This window comes from Triticum urartu, chromosome 7 (genome assembly GCF_003073215.2).
Source record: "Triticum urartu cultivar G1812 chromosome 7, Tu2.1, whole genome shotgun sequence".
NCBI lineage: Eukaryota > Viridiplantae > Streptophyta > Magnoliopsida > Poales > Poaceae > Triticum > Triticum urartu.
This window is the reverse complement of record NC_053028.1, coordinates 579695085-579722784: the sequence shown is the minus strand read 5'-3', so window position 1 is coordinate 579722784 and position 27700 is coordinate 579695085. Positions and strand designations below refer to the sequence as shown.

The window sequence follows — 27700 nt, the reverse complement described above, 5'->3', positions numbered from 1 at the left end:
GGAAAGGACACTGCAAGATTGAACCCAAAGCTAAGCACTTCTCCCATTGCAAGAAAGATCAATCTAGTAGGCCAAACCAAACTGATAATTCGAAGAGACTTGCAAAGATAACCAATCATACATAAAAGAATTCAGAGAAGATTCAAATATTGTTCATAGATAGACTTGATCATAAACCCACAATTCATCGGTCTCAACAAACACACCGCAAAAAGAAGATTACATCGAATAGTTCTCCACAAGAGAGGGGAGAACATTGTATTGAGATCCAAAAAGAGAGAAGAAGCCATCTAGATACTAACTATGGACCCGTAGGTCTGAGGTGAACTACTCACACTTCATCAGAAGGGCTATGGTGTTGATGTAGAAGCCCTCCGTGATCGATGCCCCCTCCGGCGGAGCTCTGGAACAGGCCCCAAGATGGGATCTCGTGGATACAGAAAGTTGCGGCAGTGGAATTAGGGTTTTGGCTCCGTATCTGATCGTTTGGGGGTACGTAGGTATATATAGGAGGAAGGAGTATGTCGGTGGAGCAACAGGGGGCCCACAAGGGTGGAGGGCGCGCCTGGGGGGTAGGCGCGCCCCCCTACCTCGTGGCCTCCTCTTTTGTGTCTTGACGTAGGGTCCAAGTCTCCTAGGTCTTGTTCGTTGAGAAAAGCACGTTCCCGAAGGTTTCATTCCGTTTGGACTCCGTTTGATATTCCTTTTCTTCAAAACCCTAAAACAGGCAAAAAACAGCAATTCTGGACTGGGCCTCTGGTTAATAGGTTAGTCCCAAAAATAATATAAAAGTGGATAATAAAGCCCAATAATGTCCAAAAGAGTAGATAATATAGCATGGAGCAATCAAAAATTATAGATACGTTGGAGACGTATCACCCCCCCCTTGGGGAACTAATGGGCCACATGGGCCTTAGTGGAGAGAGAGAGGGGGCCAGCCAGGGCGGGTCGCGCGCCCCCTCCCCCTCTAGTCCAAATTGGACGGGAAGTGGGGCAGCGCCCCCTTTCCTTCTCCCTTCTCCTCCTTCCTTTCCCCCTCCTAGAAGGACTAGGAAAGGGGAGTCCTACTCCTACTAGGAGGAGGACTCCTCCTCTCCAGGCGCGCCACAAGGGTCGGCCGGCCTCCCCCCTTGCTCCTTTATATATGGGGGCAGGGGGCACCCTAGGACACACAAGTTGATCATTGATCCCTTAGCCGTGTGCGTGCCCCCCTCCACCATAATCCACCTCGGTCATATCATAGCAGTGCTTAGGAGAAGCCCTGTTCCCGTAGCATCATCATCACCGTCATCACGTCATCGTGCTGACGAAGCTCTCCCTCGACACTCAGCTGGATCGAGAGTTCGTGGGACGTCACCGAGCCAAACGTGTGAAGATCGCGGAGGTGTCGTACTTTCAGTACTAGGATCGATCGATCATGAAGACGTACGACTACATCAACCGTGTTGTCATAACGCTTCCGCTTATGGTCTACGAGGGTACGTGGACAACACTCTCCCCTCTCGTTGCTATGCATCACCATGATCTTGCATGTGCGTAGGAATTTTTTTGAAATTACTGTGTTCCTCAACATAAATAGCAACTACCATCGGTGCAAGGTACATGAGGCGGTCGGCGTTGAACACTAGATCCACGTCCCACAAGTGACGTCGGCGCCCGGCGTCCCGTAATAATAGTTCTGGTGGCCAATGCCGGTCGAACACCTTGGCAAATTTGTCTGGCAGCCTCTGCGATGAGGATTAAAGTCAAGTTTTGAAATTTCAAACAACCAAACCGACTTGAGTCAGTTTGGGTGTTTCAAGTTTCAACACTTAGCTTTCAATCGTCATCTCTGAGGCTGCCAGACAAATTCGCAATGGTGTTCGACCGCCATCGACGCCAAGAACTGTTGCTGCGGGACGCAGGACCCCTGTGTCACTTGTGGGACGTGGATGTAGTATTCGACACCGATGGCCACATGTACCTCGCACTGACGATATATACTTGCTATTTAGGGTACCATCGACACAGAGGAACCCCCTAACTCGCTCGTCCCCGGGTAAACTAAATTAGCATGCATTCAATAAGCAAAACTACATCATCTCTTGCGTCCGTACATCGTCGAATATTATCACTAATACATCTCAAATAGTATCATACATATAGCATCACTAATACAGCTAGAACCGTAGCGAACGACGGGTATCGTCGCGGGCGGTGGACACCCAAAGAGAAGGGACCATCATAGGATCGTAGCTCCAATGATATCCCTGAAGAACCTGCCAGGTATTGTCCAACCTGCCCTCCAACGCAACCATGTAGCGACAGGCGTGCTCGTCCTCCTCGCTGACACGGTGACGTACCACCTCGCGGTGTCCGAAAGCCTCAGCACCATCACTGGCCCACGCGACCGCCACCAAACAAGGATCGGGTCAACGACGGGCTGACTCCTCACCAACCTGCGCCCCCGGAAGGTAGAACCTTCCAGTACCATCGCGGGGGAGCCCAGTCTCGGACATGGCCCCTCTGATCAAGCAGGCCTCCTCCACCGAGTCGACGACGAGGATGCGGGATAGGCATCGTCGACGTGGAAGCGGGAATAAATGTTTGAACTAAAAAAAATAACAATAAATTTCACATGTTCAAAATAAACCAGAAACTTAACTTAAAGTAAACTAACTAAACTAAACCTAAACTAAACTAAACCTAAACTAAACTAACTAAACCTAAACTAAACTAACTAAACTAAACCAGAAACTTGACCTAAACTAAACTAAACTAAACCTATAGTAAACTAACTGAACTGAACAAAACCTAAACTAAATTATACTAAACCTAATTAAACTAAATCTAAAAAATAGAAAAAAATTGAAAATATCTCACCTTGGAGCGGCCGGGGCGGCGGGGCGGAGCGGCCAGGGCAGCGAGGCAAGGCGGCGGGGCGGCAAGGCGGGGCGGCGGGGCCTGTCGCAGCGGCCGAGGCGGGGCGGGGCGGCGGCGAGGGAGGCGGCTGGGGCGGGGCGACGGCACGGGGTTGGGATGTGGGGAGAGGGAGAGAGAGGGGCACAGGGCGCAAGGGCATTTTGATACATATAGGGCTAGGCTCTTTGCCGTCTGCTAGCTGACGGCAAAGAGCCTAGCTAACGGACGTTAGAACGGCCACTTTCTTTGTCGTCAGCTAGCGGACGGCAAAAATAGTGGCCGTAAGCTGCCACCCCTATCGGCCAACCCTGCCTCTTTACTGTTCGCTAGCTGACGGCACAGGTTCTATGCCGCCAGCTAGCTGACGGCAAACACCTTCTTTGCCGTCAGCTGCATCTTTGCCGTCAGGTTTGTCGTGAGAGTGGTTGTCTAGCTGACGGCAAAGAAGCGGATGACGGCAAAGTTCCTGATTCCAGTAGTGTTAGCAGAAATTCAAACATAACGACAGCATGTGTGCGATAAGCACAAACAGTCTACCAAGGTGAACTTGTGGAGGGCCATAGACCTGCCTTATGGACAGCTCACCTAATGGCTGGTGACTAACATAAATCATGAGTTATGATCTAGTACATTTGAGCATCATTGTGATCTCAATGTGAGAGTGGTTGTCTAGCCGATGGCCTCCATGATAAATAGTAGTATGTTGCTTGGAGCAAGCTAACATGACAAAATTCATCTTTTCTTTTCTTTTTGCGGGTGACAGAATTTATCTAACTATGTGAGGTGTAGCCAGAGAAGTAGAGGGAACTAAAAAGGCAAGTTTCACGGGCAAGTTCATGTAGGTCGGATAGGAAAAGGAGACATCTGGAATCAATGGCCTCTCGGCTGGCTTGCATCTCCACGGGGTACGCTTCATGACAATGAACCATAGCCATACTCAAGCATGATAACGTTCAAGAGAACAGAGCACACGATGCCTATCATTCATTATCTATGTTGCAGCCTCACTCGTAATGTCGATGCCACGAGAACATGGGCAAATCCAACACAACCACACTCCTGGGCAGCTGCTAAGGATCCACAACGAGCTAGAGACAGCAGTGTGTCAGCCTCTAACGGTTGCTAGGTAGCGAGTAACCATTTTGATCTGATGCGTCCAGCAGGAATTGGCCACTTAACTCTCCAAGACGCCACTTTTTCAGTCATTCACGCACTGGCTTCAGCAGCAACTGCCAAGAACCTTCCAAACTTCCGGGGTCATTCGACAATCCGGCCTCAACTTGATGGTTTTCTCAATGCTTGGAGTGTCTTCCCCCCGCAAAGCTCCTCGTTGTAATCAAGCTAGAGGAGCCACTTTCCTAATGGATGCCCTGTGTTGGCAGCTAACATACCTTCATATTGTTAAGTGAATCCCTTTTTCATGTCAAAATCAGTTCATGATCCCACAAATTATTTCTTTACTTTACTTAGAAATGAGAGAGGTGGTGGCCAAATGAATATATACAATGGACCGAAACATGAAACACAGACTCTAGAACAATCGCTCAAAATAAAAAGGACAAACGCAAAGCATAGATCTTTGGCGGTAACCAATTTGTCATTCCATGGTCGGTGGCAAAGGGGGACATTCCGACAGTATCAATTCTTTTGAATAAGTGCCATGAGTCATATTTTTCGACTACAAGAAAGCTTATGTCAAGACACGGATCAGAAAAAACACCCTTCACTAGGTGTTGACGCAAAATTGATCATCCGGTACAAGTACAATGCCTGCACGGCAATGCAACTTTATTTGTCATTTCACCAAAACTTGATTCCTACACCAATGGCACAAGGATCTGGTGCCGTCTCTATACCACCCAAATGTAAGAAGATGCTTGCCTTTATTGGAAGATGCTGCTCACTGAGCCGTCGTGGTGAACATGCCAAATAGTGTCTGCTACAAGGTTGGCCATGGAGAGCACCATCATCCGAGGGAAGCATTTGTCCTCTGGCAGCAGGATGGAGTTCGTCACTATAACTTCCTCAAATATGCCTCCGGAAAGCCTTTCGATTGCAGGTGGGCTGCAATGTCAATGGCGTTAACGGGAAAAGTATGCTAACTTTTGCAGTATGTTAGTGCACAAAACAATGAAGAACACAAAGACATCAATGGTGGCAAATGAAATAAATCCCCAGCGTCATGATAACTTTTGAAACCAAGCTGTTGTATGTTACTCCCTCTGTAAAGAAATATAAGAGCGTTTAGATCACTAAAGTAGTGATCTAAATGCTCTTATATTTGTTTATGGAGGGAGTACCATGTTACCAAATATTAGACGGAAGTTATTTAATATGGCCAGCTTTACTTAGGCATTTTTGTTTCAAGTATAACTTTAGTCAATCGTGCGTGCAAGGGTGATAAAAATCAAGACTGGACCTAGTTCTCTTCGTGCGTCAAAATACACAGGGTTTCAAAATGCCCAGGACAACATATGAATGACTCAGATTCAGTTATACTCCGTTTGGCATTCCAGTGGTGTATAATTTTTTTGTTCATTTTGCCCCTTTTATGTACATACTCCCTCCATCCCATAACGTAAGACGCTTTCATTATGGGACGGAGGGAGTATTTTTTATTTCTTATTCAAGTTGTAAAATAATGGATTCCACACCCGCAAAAAAAAAATGGATTCCATAAATTACGATAACTGATCTGCGGGGGTGTATCTAAATTTACGTCTTACCAAAAGAGTGACAGACTTTGCAAACTTCATTTTCACAGAAACTTTAATGCTTCCTTTGTAAACTAATATAAGATCTTTTATAGATCACTAAATTACTGATCTAGAACACTTTAGTCATCTAAAAGATATATATTAGTTTACAGAGGGAGTACATAATAATAAGGAAACCGAGAAACCCCGGCAAAAACAGACTCACTAGAAAGTAAAATCACATGCCGAACTAGAAAATTTGTGATCAAAGAAAATTAGCTAGGCGGCTGCTACTTTCCGGCCACCTTGTTAAGACTCTCGTCTAGAAATATTACACCTTCTCTTAAGTACGCCACATGTAGAATATCTTGTATATATCTAAACAGATACACTTAGCAGAAATCAACAACAAATGCTAGGATGTCTCAATTTTCATAGTCATAGGACAGACACAACAAAAAACACTATATTGTGTGTGTTGTCTGCAGTAGGCTAATAACATCAATACTATATTATAAGCAATAAAGTAGCTATAAAAATTCAAGCATGATGTTGTGTGCAACAAGCAAAAAACAACCATTAACAAGGTGAACCTGCAGAGGGCCATAGACCTACCGTATGGACAACTCACTAATGGTTGGTGACTCACAAAAATCGTGAGTTACGGTCTAGTACATCAGAGCATCATTGTGATCTCAATGTGAGAGTGGTTGTCTAGTCGGCAGCCTCCATGATAAATAGTAGTATGTTACCTGGAGCAAGCCAACATGACCAAATTTATCTAACTATGTGAGAACTGTAGCCGGAGAAATAGAGGGAGCTGTAAAGGCAAGTTTTATGGGCAAGCTACGTGTAGGTCGGATAGGAAAAGGGGGCATCTGGAATCAATGGCCTCTCCGCTGGCTTGTATCTCCTCGGGCCAAGAAGCTGAAGCACGATGACGTTCAAAGAGATTAGAACACGTGACGCCCATCGTTCATTATCTACGTAGCGACCTCACTCGTAGCACTCATACCACAGGAACATTGCCAAAGCCAGCACAACCGCAATCCTGGACAGCTGCTAGCATCCACAGCGTTGGGTCAGCCTCTAACGTTTGCAGGGCAGCGAGCCTCATGCGTCCAGCAGGAATTGGTCACTCGGTTCAGCATGAAGGTGCGCAGACAGACATTTTGTTATGTCGCACTCCCTCCGCAACATAGTGTTGTTGGCGGCTAGCATACCTTCGTACTGTACTGTGAAGCCCTTTTTCATGTCAAACTCTGTTCATGATCCCACAAAATATATATTTTTATGTTCTTTTTTTACTCAAAAATGAGAGAGGCGAGTGGCCACACGAATATACATATAACGGAAACAAAACTCTAACTATGCAACAATCGCTCAAAATAAAAATGGACAAACACAAAGCATAGATCCTTGGCGATAACCAATCTGCCATTCCTTTGACAATGGCCAATTGGACATTCTGGCAATATAAATTCCTTCAAATAGCTAGATAGACATAAGTCGTATTTTTGATCATCCGGTCAAGACGGAGGTTAGAAACTAAACACCCTTTAGTAGGTGTTGACAGAAAATTGATCATCCAGTACAAGTACGATGCCTACACGGCAATGCAACTTTATTTGTCATGTCACCAAAATCGATTCCTACACCAATGGCACAAGCATCTGGTGCCTTCTCTATACCACCCAAATTTAAGAAGATGCTCGCCGTTATTGGAAGATGCTGCTCACTGAGCCGTCACGGTGAACATGCCAGATAGTTTCTGCTACAAGGTTTGCCATGGAGAGCACCGTGAGCTGAGGGAAGCATTTGTCCTCTGGTAGCAGGATGGAGTTCGTAACTATGACTTCCTCAAAGATGCCCCCAGAAAGCCTTTCAATTGCAGGTGGGCTACGAAATCAACAGTGTTAGTGGAAAAGGGTGAGAGTATGCTCACTTTTGCGATACAATGGAAATACTAGACAGCAATAGTCACAGCTGAAATCAACCCCAGCGTCATGGTAACTTTTGAAATGAAGCTACTGTATGCTACTCCTGTAAACTAATATAAGATGTTTTAGATCACTAAAGTAGTGATCTAAAATGTCTTATATAAGTTTACAGAGGTACCATATTAATGAACATCGTACATGCATTCAATTATCTATCATGGCCAAATTTACTCTCGCATTTTTGTTTCAAGTAAACTTTAGTCAAGCATGCATGCCAACAGAGGCAAGAATCAAGATTGACCTTGAGGTGTCTTCCTGCATCAAAGTACACAGGATGTCAAAATGCCCAGCATATGAATGACATGGATTCAATTATACCCCGTTTGGCATTCCAGTGGTTGATAACAATTATTTTGTTGTGCCCGTTCTGTGTACTTTTTTTTTATTTTTTTGGTACTCATGTTGCAAAAAGATGGGACTCCACAAATTAGTAACAAATGTTATGGGGTTTATCTAAATATATACTGTATTACCAAAAGAGTAATAGACTTTGACTTTGCAAACTTCATTTTCATGGAACCTTAATAATAATAAGGAAATCAAGAAACCCCAAGAAAAAAATACAAGCTCACTGAAAAATTAAATCAAACCTATACCGAACTAGAAAACCCATGGTCAAAGAAAATTAGCTAGGAAACTGATATTTCTGACCACCTTGTTAAGACTCTTGTCTAAAAATATACTAGCTTTCTCGTCTATGTGTGCCGCAAGTAGAATCACATAGTTTCTAGAACTTGTATAACTTAACCGTTACGCTTAGCAGGAATCAAGAAAAAATGCAAGGATTTCACCAGTCGTGTCTCAGTTTGCATAGATCAACAACAAAGCACTATATTATGTGAGTTGTCTGCAATAGGCTAATAACATCAATACAAAATTATATGCAATGAAGTATCAAGTAACTATCAAAATTCAAACCTGAGGACAGCATGTGTGCAACAAGCATAAACAGCCTCTGCTCCCTCCTGTTTTAACAATGCTGCTCCGCTAGTAATTGTCCCTGCGTTAAACAAAAAAGTGGGGCTAAATGACAAAGAACACACTACAAAGTATGTTAAATTTTAGTCCAACACCAACGAAGAAAATATTGCTAACCTGCTGTGTCAATCATGTCATCAACCATGATAGCAACTTTCCCTTTCACATCACCAATTAAGTGCATGACCTGCAGGTGGTCACAGATAGGAATTTGATATTATAATCTACCATTTTCACATGATCACTTCATGAACTATGTGGTCGTTGCTTAGTCAAGGAGTAAAAAAGTGGATGGCTTTGCAAAATGCAATAAAGCATCCAGCTAATTAATCATCAGGTGATAAAAAGGTTATATATTATTTCTAGTTCTATTAGGACACATGTTTAACACTATGCTGTAATAAGAGTAGAACTAAAACTGAAACGTGTGCATGTAACTGTGTTATACAAATAGAACTGATGAAAAAATAGAATAGATACACTCCAAATAAATCGATTCTTACCTCTGACAGATTGTGACCCTGTCTTCTTTTGTCAACAATAGCTAAAGGGGCGTCAGACAATTTCTTGGCAAATGCGCGTGCTCTAACAACACCACCCACATCAGGAGAAACAACTACAAGATCCTTAGAAATTGTCTTGCTAGCAAGGTAATCCAGAATCACAGGCTACATAAAAAGAAGATCTGTTCACTAACAGTTTATCAACTCAAGTTCAGCTAAGGAACTTCTTCGAAAGGGAAGACAGTTTTTGTACATTGTAAAGGAAGTGTTCCTTCCTGTTCTGTTAAGAGTACCTGTCCATATATATGGTCCACAGGAATATCAAAGTATCCCAATGCTTGTGCAGAATGCATATCACATACTATGACACGATCACTGCCAGCTTCTGTGAGTAAATTCGCAGCCAATTTGGCAGTAATTGCCTCACGTCCTTGAGCCTGCATTACAAAAGAAATTACTCAGCATAACAATTTTTCACACATCACATAGAGGGGGCAGGAACATATTCCCAATTGAGGGCAATATTCAACTTTAAACTCCTCCCCATTTAAACATCTGATTGGTCGGTATTAAGTACGCCAAACAATAACCAAATTAAGGTATCCATAAGAGAAGTTTGTTCGCCAAACAAGTCCTTAGAATAGAAAATCTTTACAAGGAAAATCTCAGTATATGGATATCCCATTCAGTCGCATTGACACAGGAAACAAATTGAAAAGGCAATTAGATATCTTTTTTCATTGAACGGGTCTGTAATTATATATCATGAGCTGGGAAGAAGCAAATCCAGTTAAATAAATCTGGTACTTCACAGCTTGGTTATAACAACACACCAACTTTTTCCAAAAGCAATTAGCCAGTTTAATCATTTGGCCATACCTTTCTGTCTGCTCTGGCATATCCAAAGTACGGAATGACAACGGTAATAGATCGCGCTGATGCCCGCCGACATGCATCAATCATGATGAAGAGCTCCATGAGGTTTTCATTGACAGGAGAGCAAGTGGGCTGCACCAAGAAGACATCGCAGCCTCTCACACTCTCTTGCAGTTGCACGTAGATTTCTCCATCAGCAAAGCGCTTGATAAGGATCTTGCCAAGGTCTACGCCCAGATAAGAAGCAATTTCCTATACGAAATACAAAAAAAGTCATGCATTTTAGAAGTATATAGGCCAGAAAGGTCGTATTCGTCTTCGTCAACGCATTGAATGATGGCACATACAGACAATCATAAAATAAAGTGTAAACGTCTGATAGGTTTTGGGTGTATATTCTTCAGTGGCAGCATTGCAACTGCGGCGCCGGCGCAAACCCCTTTCCCTTTCGTCATCTAAAAAGGGCCGAACTCAAATGCAATCAAGAAATTATTATTGAATTCTGAAATTATTCTTGTCCAACCAGTACGAATGAGACCCCATACTGCTACAAATCGGATAAAAAGGTGCTTTTTTATTTTCTTTTCGGGGACAGGGGACAGGGAGCGGCGGGACAGGAACCCCACCTGCGCGAGCGGGCGGTTGGCGGTGCCGGAGAAGATCTTGAGCCTGGAGTCGCGCGCCTCCTGCGGCAGCGCGGCGAGCCTGGCCTCCTGCGCGGGCGTCTTGGGCGTCCAGGCCGCGGCCCACGGGTCGGCCCCGCCCACCGGCTTCCCCGCCTCGACCACCCGCAGCTGCTCCGCCGTCCCGAGCACGCACCTCTGCGCGCAACCCAAAAAGATAAGAATCACAATCCCGTAGCCAGGGCCGGACACGAGCGGGACCGAACGCTCACCGGCGCGCGGAGGCGGGAGGCGCCGGCGCGGGACGCCGACGAGGAGGAGGAGGACGCGCCGTGGCGGCGGGAGAGGAGCAGGGAGGAGGAGGGCGACGCCGCCGCGGTAGCCGCCATGGGAGGCTAGGGTTCGGGGAAGAGGAGTGATGGGCGGGCGGGCGGGCGGGCGCTTGTCGGAGTCCGGGCCCTCGGGAGTCGGGGGGCGGTGGCGCGGTGGTCCGTGGTCTCTGTCCTGTCCTCGGCTCGAGCCGGGCCGTTACGGGGTGGGGTTTATATAGAATCTTGCTTCCTCGTAGCCGCCCCGGCTCCCATTCGCCGTGATGCCAATGGCGATTGCGCGTTAACTCCTTGCTTTCGGTACGTTTCCTTGCTAAAAGTGGTGCGACCCGTTAATTGGGAAGAGAATAAATTGGCGGCCGTAACTTTGGAAAAGTTTGATGATAAAGATAAAACTGTAAACAGTTGCTTGAGATAAACGTGCGCGGTCAATTTGTGCTTGCTGAAATCTGTTACGTTGAATTCATTTTAGTTTAACATTCTATAGATAAACCCCACAAACCACCCCCCCCTCCAAAAAAAAAGGATAAAAAATGGTCAATCAAACATAAAAAAATATAATGCCTATAAGATAAATGATTGCCTTAAAAATGATGGAGTATGATGGTTTTGGTACGACGGTTGAAATCCGCCCTCCATCGATTCATTCGGATGGAGTAGGGTGGAGGTACATCGTCGGATTTTGAGCATACTATAGTCGTATGACGCATACCACGCTTGTCAAGTATTACCTCGTAGTATCTAGACAGATTTAAAATAAACTTTTTGGGACGGAGAGAGTACTTCTTATGTGCACAAATAAAAAATGGTCTAAAAAAACTTCTGAATCGGATGTATACAGAAAGGATTTAATATATTTGTTCACTCATTTCAGTTCCTATATACTCCCTATGTTCCCAAATATAAGTCTTTTTAGAGATTCCAACGAGTGACTACATACGAAGCAAAATGAGTGAATCTACACTCTAAAATATGTCTACATACATCCATATATTGTAGTCCATTTGAAATGTCTAAAAAGACTTATATTTAGGAACGGAGGAAGTAGTTCATATTGAAATATCCAAGACATATTATAAATTTGTTAATGGAGGGAGTAGAATTTTTGCATACAAACTTGGTCACGCTTCAAATTAGAAACATTTGACCAAGTTAGGTACTTCCTCCATATCAGTGCATAAGTAACATTGTGAAAACCAAATAATTCCAAAACTATTAGACGTGGTGCGTTAACTACCCATCTTGTTTTCTAATTTTGCCTAGAAAAAAAATGTTAGCCAATAGGAGACGTGGGATGTGTATGCACTCAATTACTTGAGACTACTTAGCACAACATGGAGTGGTCAATTCTCTGCATGCAATGACATTAATTAGCGAATAAACATCAAATTGTCTCGTTTTCCCCAACCTTGGTCGCGGTGCACAACCTAAGGGCATCTTCAATGGTCGTGTGATAATCATTGGTAAATCTGCCATGTAGACTCTTTTGATGAGGTAGCCTAAAATAAAAGAAGAGAGAGTGGGGGATCGTATGATCATGAACCAACGCTCTAGGCACAAGCTCCGAGATAATTACATTCATTTATGTGGGCCCTGGCTGGACCTGGTGTGAGCTGCGCCAGCTACCTCTCGAATTTCCTTCTCTCAGGTGCTGGTCATCAATTTTTTTACATTGATTTAATGTGTGTGGCCCATCAGACTAACATACGCTTCATTGGAGAACTTGTATGATACACTATTGGCTGCTGACGTGGACCTTGTACCAACAAATCTATCATACAAACTATTGCAGATGCTCTAAAGCCCTTCCCAATGCTCCAACACGTACAGGTGTTAAGGGTGTGAAAGGATTGATATAGTTGACTAGAGGGGGTGAATAGGCAACTAACAATTTTTAGCTTTTCTTTACCAATTTAAACTTTGCATCAAAGTAGGTTGTCTAGATATGCAACTAGGTGAGCAACCTATATGATGCAACAACAACAACAACAACAACAACAAGCACTCAAGAAAGCAAGAGATGTAACACAATATAAGCTTGCACAAGTAAAGGTACGAGATAACCAAGAGTGGAGCCGGTGAAGACGGGGATGTGTTACCGAAGTTCATTCCCTTTGAGGGGAAGTACGTCTCCGTTGGAGCGGTGTGGAGGCACAATGCTCCTCAAGAAGCCACTAGGGCCACCGTATTCTCCTCATGCCCTCACACAATGTGAGATGTCGTGATTCCACTATTGGTGCCATTGGAGGCGGCGACCGAACCTTTACAAACAAGGTTGGGGCAATCTCCAAAACTTAATTGGAGGCTCCCAACAACACCACGAAGCTTCACCACAATGGAATATGGATCTGCGGTGACCTCAACCATCTAGGGTGCTCAAACACCCAAGAGTAACAAGATCCGCAAGGGATTAGTGGGGGGAATCAAATTTCTCTTGGTAGAAGTGTAGATCAGGGCCTTCTCAACCAATCCCTAGAGAATCAATAAGTTTGATTGTCTAGGGAGAAAGATCGGGCGAAAATGGAGCTTAAAGCAACAATGGAGCTTGGGGATGGAAGAGGTAGTCAAGTCGCAGAAGAAGACCCCTTTTATAGTGATAGGACAAATCCAAGCGTTATTCACTAACTCGGCCTGTGACGCGCGGTACTACCGCACCAGCCATGCGGTACTACCGCGGGGCACTGTGGTACTACCGCATGCGTGGCAGGAGCCAGACTGGCCCTGATGCGTTGAAGCAAAGAGCGGTAGAACCGTCGGAGCGGTACTACCGCTCCCCCTTGTGGTACTATCGCAAGGCAGGGTTTGTCTAGGCTGGGAAGGCACGGACATATAAAAATACATCCGTGGCAACTTCCGCTGAGAAAAGATCTATGCAAAACTCCAACACGGTACTACTGCAAGCCAGGAGCGGTATTATCGTGTAGGGCGCGGATGTAAAAAATTACATCCGCCCCTACTTCCGCTCGTGCTGCTATGCCCGGCCTGAGGCCACGTTACTACCGCGCCCGTGGAGCGGTACTACCGCAAGGGCCTGCGGTACTACGGCATCCCTGGACGGTACTACCGCAAGGGCCTGCGGTACTACTGCTCCCATGAGCAGTATACCTCATGCCCCAGCACAACAACACTAGGAGTCCTTCATTTTGCAAAAACACGGAAAATGGAGGATGCTCCAAAGAGCCAAAGGAAAGGTGGTGCAGAAGGAACAGACGTGTACGTGATGATTCCACCCAAGCCTTTCCAACACGGACCCCCTCTTAATAGTACGGCTTTCCTACGACTCAAATCCACCGAAAATAAACATAGGAAAAACTTCATCTTCACTAGACTCCGAGGGGCAACGAATCGTCTTGTGCCTAAGTATGAGATATCTGAAATGCTCAATGCACATGATTAGTCCGCAAATGCATTGTCATCAATCACCAAAACTACTTAGGGATAAATATGCCCTTACAATCTCCCCCTTTTTGGTTGATTGATGACAATACAAGATTTGCACATAGGAAAATAAACTGAAACATAGGCAAACCCAACATCCATAAAATATCGACGGGCTCCCCCTAGATGTGTGCTCTCTAGAGAAATGCTTTGGACTGCACGACACACATACTAGGATCAACACTCCCCCTATATTTTATAGACGAGGCATATCTTGCAACAAAATAACTAACACTAAGCATGGGGGCAAGATAATAAATATGAGCATAAAGTAATGATAGCACAAGACAAACTAAGCTCACAATCTACTAAGCAAACTAGATAATATGAAGACAATAAGATACGCTGAGGACATATGTCTTACACCATATGATAGTCTCCTGGATCCAGACGAAACCAAACACAAACCAACAAGCAAAAGCAAACGAGATTTAACAGGACGAAAGCAAAGAGCAAGACACAACGACACAATGACACACAACTTGCAAATCCTACACTCTCTCCCCCTTTGGCATTGAGACACCAAAAAGGCAGAGAGGACACCTACGACACAGGTGGTAGCTCAAGCTGAAGTGATCACTCGTCACGCTCCTCATCGGTCTCGGCAGGGGGGATGGTCTCCTCCTCAGATTCAGTCCACTTGTACCCTACTTCACCATCCATTCAGCCTCTGGGGTGATGTGCTTCTCGGTCCCGCTTGATACCTTCTCGCTGAACGTCCTCAAGATCCTCTTGTCGCGCCGGCGACTCTCCTTCTAAGAAACATGAGACCGGTACTGTCCCTTGGCCTACATGCAGAACAGAGACTTCATCTTGTTCTTCAGCTTCTTGGCCCAAGAGGGCTCAAAAGATGAAAGCGAGTATCCCTTCAGATTTGGCCTCATCTGCCTCCTCCTCAATCTCATCCTCATCCACGTCCATCTTAGCAGCCTCTGCCTCAGCACGGGTAGTGGTTTTAGCCCACTTGTTCTTGATATGCAGCTTGATAGGCTCATGGCGAATCCAGTTGGGGGCTTCAAACTCTTCATGGGGAAAGAGTTGCTCCCAAGTCTTAGAGATCAAGAGATGCAGGTACGGTCCATAGACGGGCACCTTACGGTTGAGCACGGCAAACTACATCTCACACCACATGATATGTGAGACATCAAGTGGTTCCGTCTGATGGAGACGTGCCTTCTCACATATGAGCATCATGTCCACAAGATAAGCATGCACCTTGTCCTTGTCACCAATGCGTGGAAAGAGGGAGTTGCGGAAGATCCAGTGCATGATGTCAAGGAAGGGATTCAGCACCCAAATCTTCTTGCCTGTGCCAAGCTTCTTCTCAACAAGATACGGCTGAAGCTTGTCCTTGCTAGCTGACTCGGCGTTGGCATGAGGGTGAACACCAACGGGCGAATTGATCCCCTCATCACGAACATGCAGTAGTGCCATGAAGTCCTTCCACTTAGCAGTCATCCGTTGCCCATTGGTCATCCACGTCATGGTTCGTTCCTCATCAGGATGGAAGTGGACCGACGCAAAGAACTGAGCCACAATCTCTGGGTCATAGTCCATGTGGAACGTGAGCAAGTCCTCAATGCCAAATTGCTCCACCAGGTCCAAAGCCTCACCAAAATATTCCCGGTGATTGTCCTTCCTCATATGAACCATGTCAATCCAGTGCACATCCACGTAGATGTTCTGGTTGGCCTTGATCACATCCAGGAAGATAAGGTTCTGTTGCTTGGTCCAAAACAAATCATTCCCTCTGAAATTCTCACGGGGCTTCACATAGGGGTTGATCCTCCTGCGAGTGATGAACTAGCCAAGAGGAATCTCATCCATACCCATTGTTGGCTCCTTGATCTTGGTGGCAATTGACTAGGTCCTGCGTTGGGGGACACTGGAACCCTCTCGAACCTCATCTTGGTTGCGCAGGCGCTTCGAACTCGTGTCATGGATGGGATTCAAACGATGGACATTGGAACCGGAGCCACCACCTATGACACACGACACAAACATGAGAGAAACTGAGAAGGATTATTGCAAAGATGAGGGCCAAAACCAAATGAAACAAGCAAACACGAGATTTGGAAGGATAAAACAGCAAAGTTTGCAAATCTACGGTAGTACCAGATGCTACCTCTTGAGCATGCGTTGGTTTTCCAGTGAAGAGGAAAGGGTGATGCAGCAAAGTAGCGTAAGTATTTCCCTCAGTTTTGAGAACCAAGGTATCAATCCAGTAGGAGGTAACACACAAGTCGCCTAGTACCTGCACAAACAAATAAGAACCTCGCAACCAACATGATAAAGGGGTTGTCAATCCCTTCACGGTCACTTACGAAAGTGATATCTGATAGAGATAATAAGATAAATATTTTTGGTATTTTTGGTGTATAGATTGGAAAATAAAGATTGCAAAATAAACAATGATAAAAATAGTAAATAGATAGGAAAATAATATGATGGAAGATAGACCCGGGGGCCATAGGTTTCACTAGTGTCTTCTCTCAAGATAGAAAATTCTACGGTGGGTGAACAAATTACTGTCGAGCAATTGATAGAAAAGCGCATAGTTATGAGAATATCTTGTTGGAAATATGCCCTAGAGGCAATAATAAAATGGTTATTATTATATTTCCTTGTTCATGATAATTTTCTATTTTTCATGCTATAATTGTATTAACCGGAAACCGTAATACATGTGTGAATACATAGACCACAACATGTCCCTAGTAAGCCTCTAGTTGACTAGCTCATTGATCAATAGATGGTCATGGTTTCCTGACCATGGACATTGGATGTCATTGATAACGGGATCACATCATTAGGAGAATGATGTGATGGACAAGACCCAATCTTAAGCGTAGCACAATATCGTGAAGTTCGTTTGCTAAAGCTTTTCTAATGTCAAGTATCATTTCCTTAGACCATGAGATTGTGCAACTCTCGGATACCGTAGGAATGCTTTGGGTGTACCAAACGTCATAACATAACTGGGTGGCTATAAAGGTGCACTACAGGTATCTCCGAAAGTGTCTGTTGGGTTGACATGAATCGAGACTGGGATTTGTCACTCTGTATGACAGAGAGGTTGTTGGTGAACGTAGTAATTTCAAAATTTTCCTACGCACACGCAAGATCATGGTGATGCATAGCAACGAGAGGGGAGAGTGTTGTCCACGTACCCTCGTAGACTGAAAGCGGAAGCGTTAGCACAACGCAGTTGATGTAGTCGTACGTCTTCACGATCCGACCGATCCAAGTACCGAACGCACGGCACCTCCGAGTTCAGCACACGTTCAGCTCGATGACGTCCCGCGAACTCCGATCCAGCAGAGCTTCATGGGAGAGTTCCATTAGCACGACGGCGTGGTGACAGTGATGATGTTGCTACCGACGCAGGGCTTCGTCTAAGCACCGCTACGATATGACCGAGGTGGAATATGGTGGAGGGGGGCACAGCACACGGCTGGGAGAGATCAACTGATCAACTTGTGTGTCTAGAGGTGCCCCCCGCCCCTGTATATAAAGGAGCAAGGGGGAGGCCGGCCGGCCCTCTATGGGCGCGCCAGGAGGAGGAGTCCTCCTCCTAGTAGGAGTACGACTCCCCTTTCCTACTCCTACTAGGAGGAGGAAAGGAAGGAGGAGAAGGAGAAGGAGGAAAAGGAGGAAAGGGGGCCGGCCCCCTGGTCCAATTCGGTTTGGGCTAGGGGGGCCGCGCGCCCTGCCTCCTCTCTTCCCCCACTTGGCCCATGAGGCCCATTACTTCTTCCTCGTATTCCCATAACTCCCCAGTACCCCCGAAAATACCCGAATCACTCGGAACCTTTCCGATGTCCGAATATAGTCGTCCAATATATCGATCTTTACGTCTCGACCATTTTGAGACTCCTCGTCATGTCCCCGATCTCATCTGGGACTCCGAACTACCTTCGGTACATCAAATCACATAAACTCACAATACAATCGTCACCAAAACATTAAGCATGCGGACCCTACGGGTTCGAGAACTATGTAGACATGACCGAGACATGTCTCCGGTCAATAACCAATAGCGGAACCTGGATGCTCATATTGGCTCCCACATATTCTACGAAGATCTTTATCGGTCAGACCGCATAACAACATACGTTGTTCCCTTTGTCATCGGTATGTTACTTGCCCGAGATTCGATCATCGGTATCTCAATACCTAGTTCAATCTCGTTATCGGCAAGTCTCTTTACTTGTTCCGTAATACATCATCCATCAACTAACTCATTAGTTGTAATGCCTGCAAGGCTTAAGTGATGTGCATTACTGAGAGGGCCCAGAGATATCTCTCTGACAATCGGAGTGACAAATCCTAATCTCGAAATACGCCAACCCAACAAGTACCTTCGGAGACACCTGTAGAGCACCTTTATAATCACCCAGTTACATTGTGACGTTTGGTAGCACACAAAGTGTTCCTCTGGTAAACGGGAGTTGCATAATCTCATAGTCACAGGAACATGTATAAGTCATGAAGAAAGCAATAGCAACAAACTAAACGATCAAGTGCTATGCTAATGGAATGGGTCAAGTCAATCACATCATTCTCCTAATGATGTGATCCCGTTAATCAAATGACAACTCATGTCTATGGTTAGGAAACATAACCATCTTTGATCAACGAGCTAGTCAAGTAGAGGCATACTAGTGACACTCTGTTTGTCTATGTATTCACACATGTATTATGTTTCCGGTTAATACAATTCTAGCATGAATAATAAACATTTATCATGATATAAGGAAATAAATAATAACTTTATTATTGCCTCTAGGGCATATTTCCTTCAGTCTCCCACTTGCACTAGAGTCAATAATCTAGTTCACATCGCCATGTGATTTAATACCAATAGTTCACATCACCATGTGATTAACACCCATAGTTCACATCGACATGTGACCAACACCCAAAGGGTTTACTAGAGTCAATAATCTAGTTCACATCGCTATGTGATTAACACCCAAAGAGTACTGAGGTGTGATCATGTTTTGCTTGTGAGAGAAGTTTAGTCAACGGGTCTGCCACATTCAGATCCGTAAGTATTTTGCAAATTTCTATGTCAACAATGCTCTGCACAGAGCTACTCTAGCTAATTGCTCCCACTTTCAATATGTATCCAGATTGAGATTTAGAGTCATCTGGATCAGTGTCAAAATTTGCATTGACGTAACCCTTTACGACGAACCTTTTGTCACTTCCATAATCGAGAAACATATCCTTATTCCACTAAGGATAATTTTGACCAATGTCCAGTGATCTACTCCTAGATCACTATTGTACTCCTTTGCCAAACTCAGGGCAGTGTATACAATAGGTCTGGTACACAGCATGGCATACTTTATAGAACCTATGGCTGAGGCATAGGGAATGACTTTCATTCTCTCTCTATCTTTTGCCATGGTTGGGTTTTGAGTCTTACTCAACTTCACACCTTGTAACACAGGCAAGAACTCCTTTTTTGACTGTTCCATTTTGAACTACTTCAAAATCTTGTCAAGGTATGTACTCATTGAAAAACTTATCAAGTGTCTTGATCTATCTCTATAGATCTTGATGCTCAATATGTAAGCAGCTTCACTGAGGTCTTTCTTTGAAAAAACTCCTTTCAAACATTCCTTTATGCTTTGCAGAATAATTCTACATTATTTCTGATCAACAATATGTCATTCACATATACTTATCAGAAATGCTGTAGTGCTCCCACTCACTTTCTTGTAAATACAGGCTTCACCGCAAGTCTGTATAAAACTATATGCTTTGGTCAACTTATCAAAGCGTATATTCCGACTCCGAGATGCTTGCACCAGTCCATAGATGGATCGCTGGAGCTTGCATATTTTGTTAGCACCTTTAGGATTGAGAAAACCTTCTGGTTGCATCATATACAACTCATCTTTAATAAATCCATTAAGGAATGCAGTTTTGTTTATCCATTTGCCAGATTTCATAAAATGCGGCAATTGCTAACATGATTCGTACAGACTTAAGCATAGATACGAGTGAGAAACTCTCATCGTAGTCAACACCTTGAACTTGTCGAAAACCTTTTTGCGACAATTCTAGCTTTGTAGATAGTAACACTACTATCAGCGTCCGTCTTCCTCTTGAAGATCCATTTAATATCAATGGCACGCCAATCAATGGGCAAGTCAATCAAAGTCCATACTTTGTTCTCATACATGGATCTCATCTTAGATTTCATGGCCTCAAGCCATTTCGCGGAATCTGGGCTCATCATCGCTTCCTCATAGTTCGTAGGTTCGTCATGGTCAAGTAACATGACCTCTACAACAGGATTATCGTACCACACTAGTGTGGATCTCACTCTGGTTTACCTACGAGGTTTGGTAGTAACTTGATCTGAAGTTACATGATCATCATCATTAGCTTCCTCACTAATTGGTGTAGGAGTCACAGGAACTGATTTCTGTGATGAACTATTTTCCAATAAGGGAGCAGGCACAGTTACCTCATCAAGTTCTACTTTCCTCCCACTCACTTCTTTCGAGAGAAACTCCTTCTCCAGAAAGGATCCATTCTCAGCAACAAATGTCTTGCCTTCGGATCTGTGATAGAAGGTGTACCCAACAGTTACTTTTAGGTATCCTACGAAGACGCACTTCTCCGACTTGGGTTTGAGCTTATCAAGATGAAACTTTTTCACATAAGCATCACAACTCCATACTTTAAGAAATGACAACTTTGGTTTCTTGCCAAACCATAGTTCATACTGTGTCGTATCAACGGATTTAGATGGTGCCCTATTTAGCGTGAATGCAACTATCTCTAATGCATAACCCCAAAATGATAGTGGTAAATCAGTAAGAGACATCATAGATCACACCATATCTAATAAAGTACGGTTACGACGTTTGGATACACCATTACACTGTGGTGTTCCAGGTGGCGTGAGTAGTGAAACTATTTCACATTATTTTAACTGAAGGCCAAACTCGTAACTCAAATATTCTCCTCCACGATCAGATCGTAGAAACTTTATTTTCTTGTTACGATGATTTTCCACTTCACTCTGAAATTATATGAACTTTTCAAATATTTCAGTATTTTGTTGCATCAAGTAGATATACTCATATCTGCTCAAATCATCTGTGAAGATCAGAAAATAATGATACCTGTCGTGAGCTTCAATATTCATCGAACCACATACATCAGTGTGTATGATTTCCAACAAATCTGTTGCTCGCTCCATTGTTCCAGAGAATGGAGTCTTAGTCATCTTGCCCATGAGGCATGGTTCGCAAGCATCAACTGATTCATAATCAAGTGATTCCAAAAGCCCATCAGCATGGATTTTCTTCATGCGCTTTACACCAATATGACCTAAACGGCAGTGCCACAAATAAGTTGCACTATCATCATTAACTTTGCATCTTTTTGGCTTGAATATTATGAATATGTGTATCACTACGATCGAGATCCAACAAACCATTTTTGTTGGTGTGTATGAACATCGAAGGTTCTATTCATGTAAACAGAACAACAATTGTTCTCTAACTTAAATGAATAACCGTATTGCAATAAACATGATCAAATCATATTTATGCTCAACGTAAACACCAAATAACACTTATTTAGGTTCAACACTAATCCCGAAAGTATAGGGAGTGTGCGATGATGATCATATCAATCTTGGAACCAATTCCAACACACATCGTCACTTCACCCTTAACTAGTCTCTGTTCATTCTGTAACTCCTATTTCGAGTTGCTAATTTTAGCAACTGAACAAGTATCAAATACTCAGGGGCTACTATAAACACTAGTAAGGCACACATCAATAACCTGTATATCAAATATACCCTTTCTTCACTTTGCCATCTTTCTTATCCACCAAACATTCAGGGAATTTCCGCTTCCAGTGATCATTTCCTTTGCAGTAGAAGCACTCAATTTCAGGCTTTGGTCTAGCTTTGGGCTTCTTCACGGGAGCGACAACTTGCTTGTCATTCTACTTGAAGTTCCCTTTCTTTCCCTTTGCCCTTTTCTTGAAACTAGTGTTCTTGTCAATCATCAACACTTGATGCTCTTTCTTGATTTCTACCTTCATCGATTTCAACATCACGAAGAGCTCGGGAATCGTTTTTGTCATCCCTTGCATACTATAGTTCATCACGAAGTTCTAGTAACTTGGTGATGGTGACTAGAGAACTCTGTCAATCACTATCTTATCTGTAAGATTAACTCCCACTTGATTCAAGCGATTGTAGTACCCAGACAATCTGAGCATATGCTCACTGTTTGAGCTATTCTCCTCCATCTTTTAGCTATAAAACTTGTTGGAGACTTCATATCTCTCAACTCGGGTATTTGCTTGAAATATTTAACTTCAACTCCTAGAACATCTCATCTGGTCCATGACGTTCAAAACGTCTTTGAAGTCCTGATTCTAAGTCGTTAAGCATGGTGCACTAAACTATCAAGTATTCATCATATTGAGCTAGCTAAACGTTCATAACGTCTGCATCTGCTCCTGCAATAGGTCTTGTCACCTAGCGGTGCATCAAGGACATAATTCTTCTGTGCAGCAATGAGGTTAATCCTCAGATCACGGATCCAATCCGCATCATGGCTACTAACATTTTTCAACATAGTTTTCTCTAGGAATATAAAAAATTAAACGGGGAGCAATATCGCGAGCAATTGATCTACAACATAGATATGCTAATACTACCAGGACTAAGTTCATGATAAATTTAAGTTCAATTAATCATATTACTTAAGAACTCCCACTTAGACAGACATCCCTCTAATCTTCTAAGTGATCACGTGATCCATATCAACTAAACCATAACCGATCATCACGTGAAATGGAGTAGCTTTCAATGGTGAACATCAATATGTTGATCATATCTACTATATGATTCACGCTCGACCTTTCGGTCTCAGTGTTCCGAGGCCATATCTGCATATGCTAGGCTCGTCAAGTTTAACCTGAGTATTCTGCGTGTGCAAAACTGGCTTGCACCCGTTGTAGATGGACGTAGAGCTTATCACACCCGATCATCACATGGTGTCTGGGCACGACGAACTTTGGCAATGGTGCATACTCAGGGAGAACACTTTTATCTTGAAATTTAGTGAGAGATCATCTTATAATGCTACCGTCAATTAAAGCAAGATAAGATGCATAAAAGATAAACATCACATGCAATCAAAATATGTGACATGATATGGCCATCATCATCTTGTGCCTTTGATCTCCATCTCCAAAACATTGTCATGATTTCCATCGTCACCGGCATGACACCATGATCTCCATCATCTTGATCTATATCAATGTGTCGTCACATGGTCGTCTCGCCAACTATTGCTCTTGCAACTATTGCTATCGCATACTGATAATTATAAAGCAATTATTTGGCGCTTGCATCTTATGCAATAAAGAGACAACCATAAGGCTTCTGCCAGTTGCCGATAACTTCAACAAAACATGATCATCTTATACAACAACTTATATCTCATCACGTCTTGACCATATCACATCACAACATGCCCTGCAAAAACAAGTTAGACGTCCTCTACTTTGTTGTTGCAAGTTTTACGTGGCTGCTACGGGCTGAGCAAGAACCGTTCTTACCTATGCATCGAAAACCACAACGATAGTTTGTCAAGTTAGTGCTATTTTAACCTTCTCAAGGACCAGGCGTAGCCACACTCGGTTCAACTAAAGTTGGAGAAACTGACACCCGCTAGTCACCTGTGTGCATAGCACGGCGGTAAAACCAGTCTCGCGTAAGCGTACGCGTAATGTCAGTCCGGGCCGCTTCATCCAACAATACCGCCGAACCAAAGTGTGACATGTTGGTAAGCAGTATGACTTATATCGCCCACAACTCACTTGTGTTCTACTCATGCATATGACATCTACGCATAAAACCTGGCTCGAATGCCACTGTTGGTGAACGTAGTAATATCAAAATTTTCCTACGCACACGCAAGATCATGGTGATGCATAGAAACGAGAGGGGAGAGTGTTGTCCATGTACCCTCGTAGACCGAAAGCGGAAGCATTAGCACAACGCGGTTGATGTAGTCGTACGTCTTCACGATCCGACCGATCCAAGTACCGAACGCACGGCACCTCCGAGTTCAGCACACGTTCAGCTCGATGACGTCCCGCGAACTCCGATCCAGCAGAGCTTCATGGGAGAGTTCCGTTAGCACGACGGCATGGTGACGGTGATGATGATGCTACCGACGCAGGGCTTTGCCTAAGCACCGCTACGATATGACCGAGGTGGAATATGGTGGAGGGGGGCACAACACACGGCTGGGAGAGATCAACTGATCAACTTGTGTGTCTAGAGGTGCCCCCCCGCCCCTGTATATAAAGGAGTAAGGGGGAGGCCGGCCGGCCCTCTATGGGCGCGCCAGGAGGAGGAGTCCTCCTCCTAGTAGGAGTAGGACTCCCCTTTCCTACTCCTACTAGGAGGAGGAAAGGAAGGAGGAGAAGGAGAAGGAGGAAAAGGAGGAAAGGGGGACGACCCCCTGGTCCAATTCGGTTTGGGCTAGGGGGGCCACGCGCCCTGTCTCCTCTCTTCCACCACTTGGCCCATGAGGCCCATTACTTCTTCCTCGTATTCCCATAACTCCCCAGTACCCTCGAAAATAACCGAATCACTCGGAACCTTTCCGATGTCCGAATATAGTCGTCCAATATATCGATCTTTACGTCTCGACCATTTCGAGACTCCTCGTCATGTCCCTGATCTCATCCGGGACTCCGAACTACCTTCGGTACATCAAATCACATAAAATCATAATACAATCGTCACCGAAACATTAAGCGTGCGGACCCTACGGGTTCGAGAACTATGTAGACATGACCGATACATGTCTCCAGTCAATAACCAATAGCGGAACCTGGATGCTCATATTAGCTCCCACATATTCTACAAAGATCTTTATCGGTCAGACCGCATAACAACATACGTTGTTCCCTTTGTCATCGGTATGTTACTTGCCCGAGATTCGATCGTCGGTATCTCAATACCTAGTTCAATCTCGTTACCGGCAAGTCTCTTTACTCGTTCCGTAATACATCATCCAGCAACTAACTCATTAGTTTCAATGCCTGCAAGGCTTAAGTGATGTGCATTACTGAGAGGGCCCAGAGATATCTCTCCGACAATCGGAGTGACAAATCCTAATCTCGAAATACGCCAACCCAACAAGTACCTTCGGAGACACCTGTAGAGCACCTTTATAATCACCCAGTTACGTTGTGACGTTTGGTAGCACACAAAGTGTTCCTCTGGTAAACGGGAGTTGCATAATCTCATAGTCACAGGAACATGTATAAGTCATGAAGAAAGCAATAGCAACAAAATAAATGATCAAGTGCTATGCTAACGGAATGGGTCAAGTCAATCACATCATTCTCCTAATGATGTGATCCCGTTAATCAAATGACAACTCATGTCTATGGTTAGGAAACATAACCATCTTTGATCAACGAGCTAGTCAAGTAGAGGCATACTAGTGACACTCTGTTTGTCTATGTATTCACACATGTATTATGTTCCCGGTTAATACAATTCTAGCATGAATAATAAACATTTATCATGATATAAGGAAATAAATAATAACTTTATTATTGCCTCTAGGGCATATTTCCTTCAGAGGTATCTCTGGGCCCACTCGGTAATGCATCATCATAATGAGCTCAATGTGACTAAGGAGTTAGCCACATGATCATGCATTATAGAACGAGTAAAGAGACTTGCATGTAATGAGATTAAACAAGGTATAGGGATACCGACGATCGAATATCGGGCAAGTAACATATCGATGGACAAAGGGAATTGCATACGGGATTGATTAAATCCTTGACATTTGAAGGAAATATGCCCTAGAGGCAATAATAAAGTTATTATTTATTTCCTTATAATCATGATAAATGTTTATTTTTCATGCTAGAATTGTATTAATCGGAAACATAATACATGTGTGAATACATAGACAAACAAAGTGTCACTAGTATGCCTCTACTTGACTAGCTCGTTAATCAAAGATGGTTATGTTTCCTAACCATGAACAATGAGTTGTTATTTGATTAACGAGGTCACATCATTAGTTGAATGATCTGATTGACATGACCCATTCCATTAGCTTAGCACCCGATCGTTTAGTATGTTGCTATTGCTTTTCTTCATGACTTATACATGTTCCTATGACTATGAGATTATGTAACTCCCGTTTGCCGGAGGAACACTTTGGGTGCTACCAAACGTCACAACGTAACTGGGTGATTATAAAGGAGCATTACAGGTGTCTCCAAAGGTACATGTTGGGTTGGCGTATTTTGAGACTAGGATTTGTCACTTCGATTGTCGGAGAGGTATCTCTGGGCCCTCTCGGTAATACACATCACATAAGCCTTGCAAGCATTGTAACTAAGATGTTAGTTGTGAGATGATGTATTACGGAACGAGTAAAGAGACTTGCCGGTAACGAGATTGAACTAGGTATTGGATACCGACGATCGAATCTCGGGCAAGTAACATACCGATGACAAAGGGAACAACGTATGTTGTTATGCGGTCTGACCGATAAAGATCTTCGTAGAATATGTAGGAGCCAATATGGGCATCCAGGTCCCGCTATTGGTTATTGACCGAAGACGTGTCTCGGTCATGTCTACATTGTTCTTGAACCCGTAGGGTCCGCACGCTTAAGGTTATGATGATAGTTATATTATGAGTTTATGCATTTTGATGTACCGAAGGTTGTTCGGAGTCCCGTATGTGATCACGGACATGACGAGGAGTCTCGAAATGGTCGAAACATAAAGATTGATATATTGGAAGCCTATGTTTGGATATCGGAAGTGTTCCGGGTGAAATCGGGATTTTACCGGAGTACCGGGAAGGTTACCGGAACCCCCCGGGAGCTAAATGGGCCATGATGGGCCTTAGTGGAAAAGAGAAGAGGCAGCCCTACATGGGCTGTGCGCCTCCCCCTTCCCCTAGTCCTATTAGGACTAGGAGAGGTGGCCGGCCCCCTCTCTCTCTTTTCCCCCTCCGCGAATCCTATTCCAACTAGGATTGGGGGGGAATCCTACTCCCTGAGGGAGTAGGACTCTCCTGGCGCGCCCCTTGTGGCCGGCCAGCCTCCCCCTCTTTGGTCCTTTATATACTGAGGTAGAGGCACCCTAGAACACACAAGTTGATCCACGTGATCTATTCCTTAGCCGTGTGCGGTGCCCCCAGCCACCATAATCCTCGATAATACTGTAGCGGAGTTTAGGCGAAGCCCTGCTGCTGTAGTACATCAAGATCGTCACCACGCCGTCATGCTGACGGAACTCTTCCCCGACACT

The 27700-nt window shown here is 44.2% G+C and overlaps 1 protein-coding gene across 2 annotated transcripts in view; it reads right to left on the bottom strand.

Moving 5' to 3' along the window:
• LOC125525956 (ribose-phosphate pyrophosphokinase 2, chloroplastic-like) overlaps nt 1–11095 on the bottom strand; it is an 86757-nt gene extending 75662 nt beyond the window's left edge. The window contains exons 1-8 of one of the 2 annotated variants that reach the window (XM_048690955.1): nt 10850–11080; nt 10581–10775; nt 9958–10206; nt 9372–9515; nt 9079–9243; nt 8693–8762; nt 8516–8597; nt 7012–7496 (exon numbers count right to left, since the gene is read on the bottom strand). In XM_048690955.1, the coding sequence (XP_048546912.1) occupies nt 7316–7496; nt 8516–8597; nt 8693–8762; nt 9079–9243; nt 9372–9515; nt 9958–10206; nt 10581–10775; nt 10850–10966 (1203 nt within the window). In that variant the 5' untranslated portion in view covers nt 10967–11080 and the 3' untranslated portion in view covers nt 7012–7315. Of the gene's footprint in view, nt 1–7011; nt 7497–8515; nt 8598–8692; nt 8763–9078; nt 9244–9371; nt 9516–9957; nt 10207–10580; nt 10776–10849 lie in introns of those variants that run through there. The other variant, XM_048690956.1, reaches the window with a different exon arrangement.
• Nucleotides 11096–27700: the final 16605 nt, after the last annotated feature.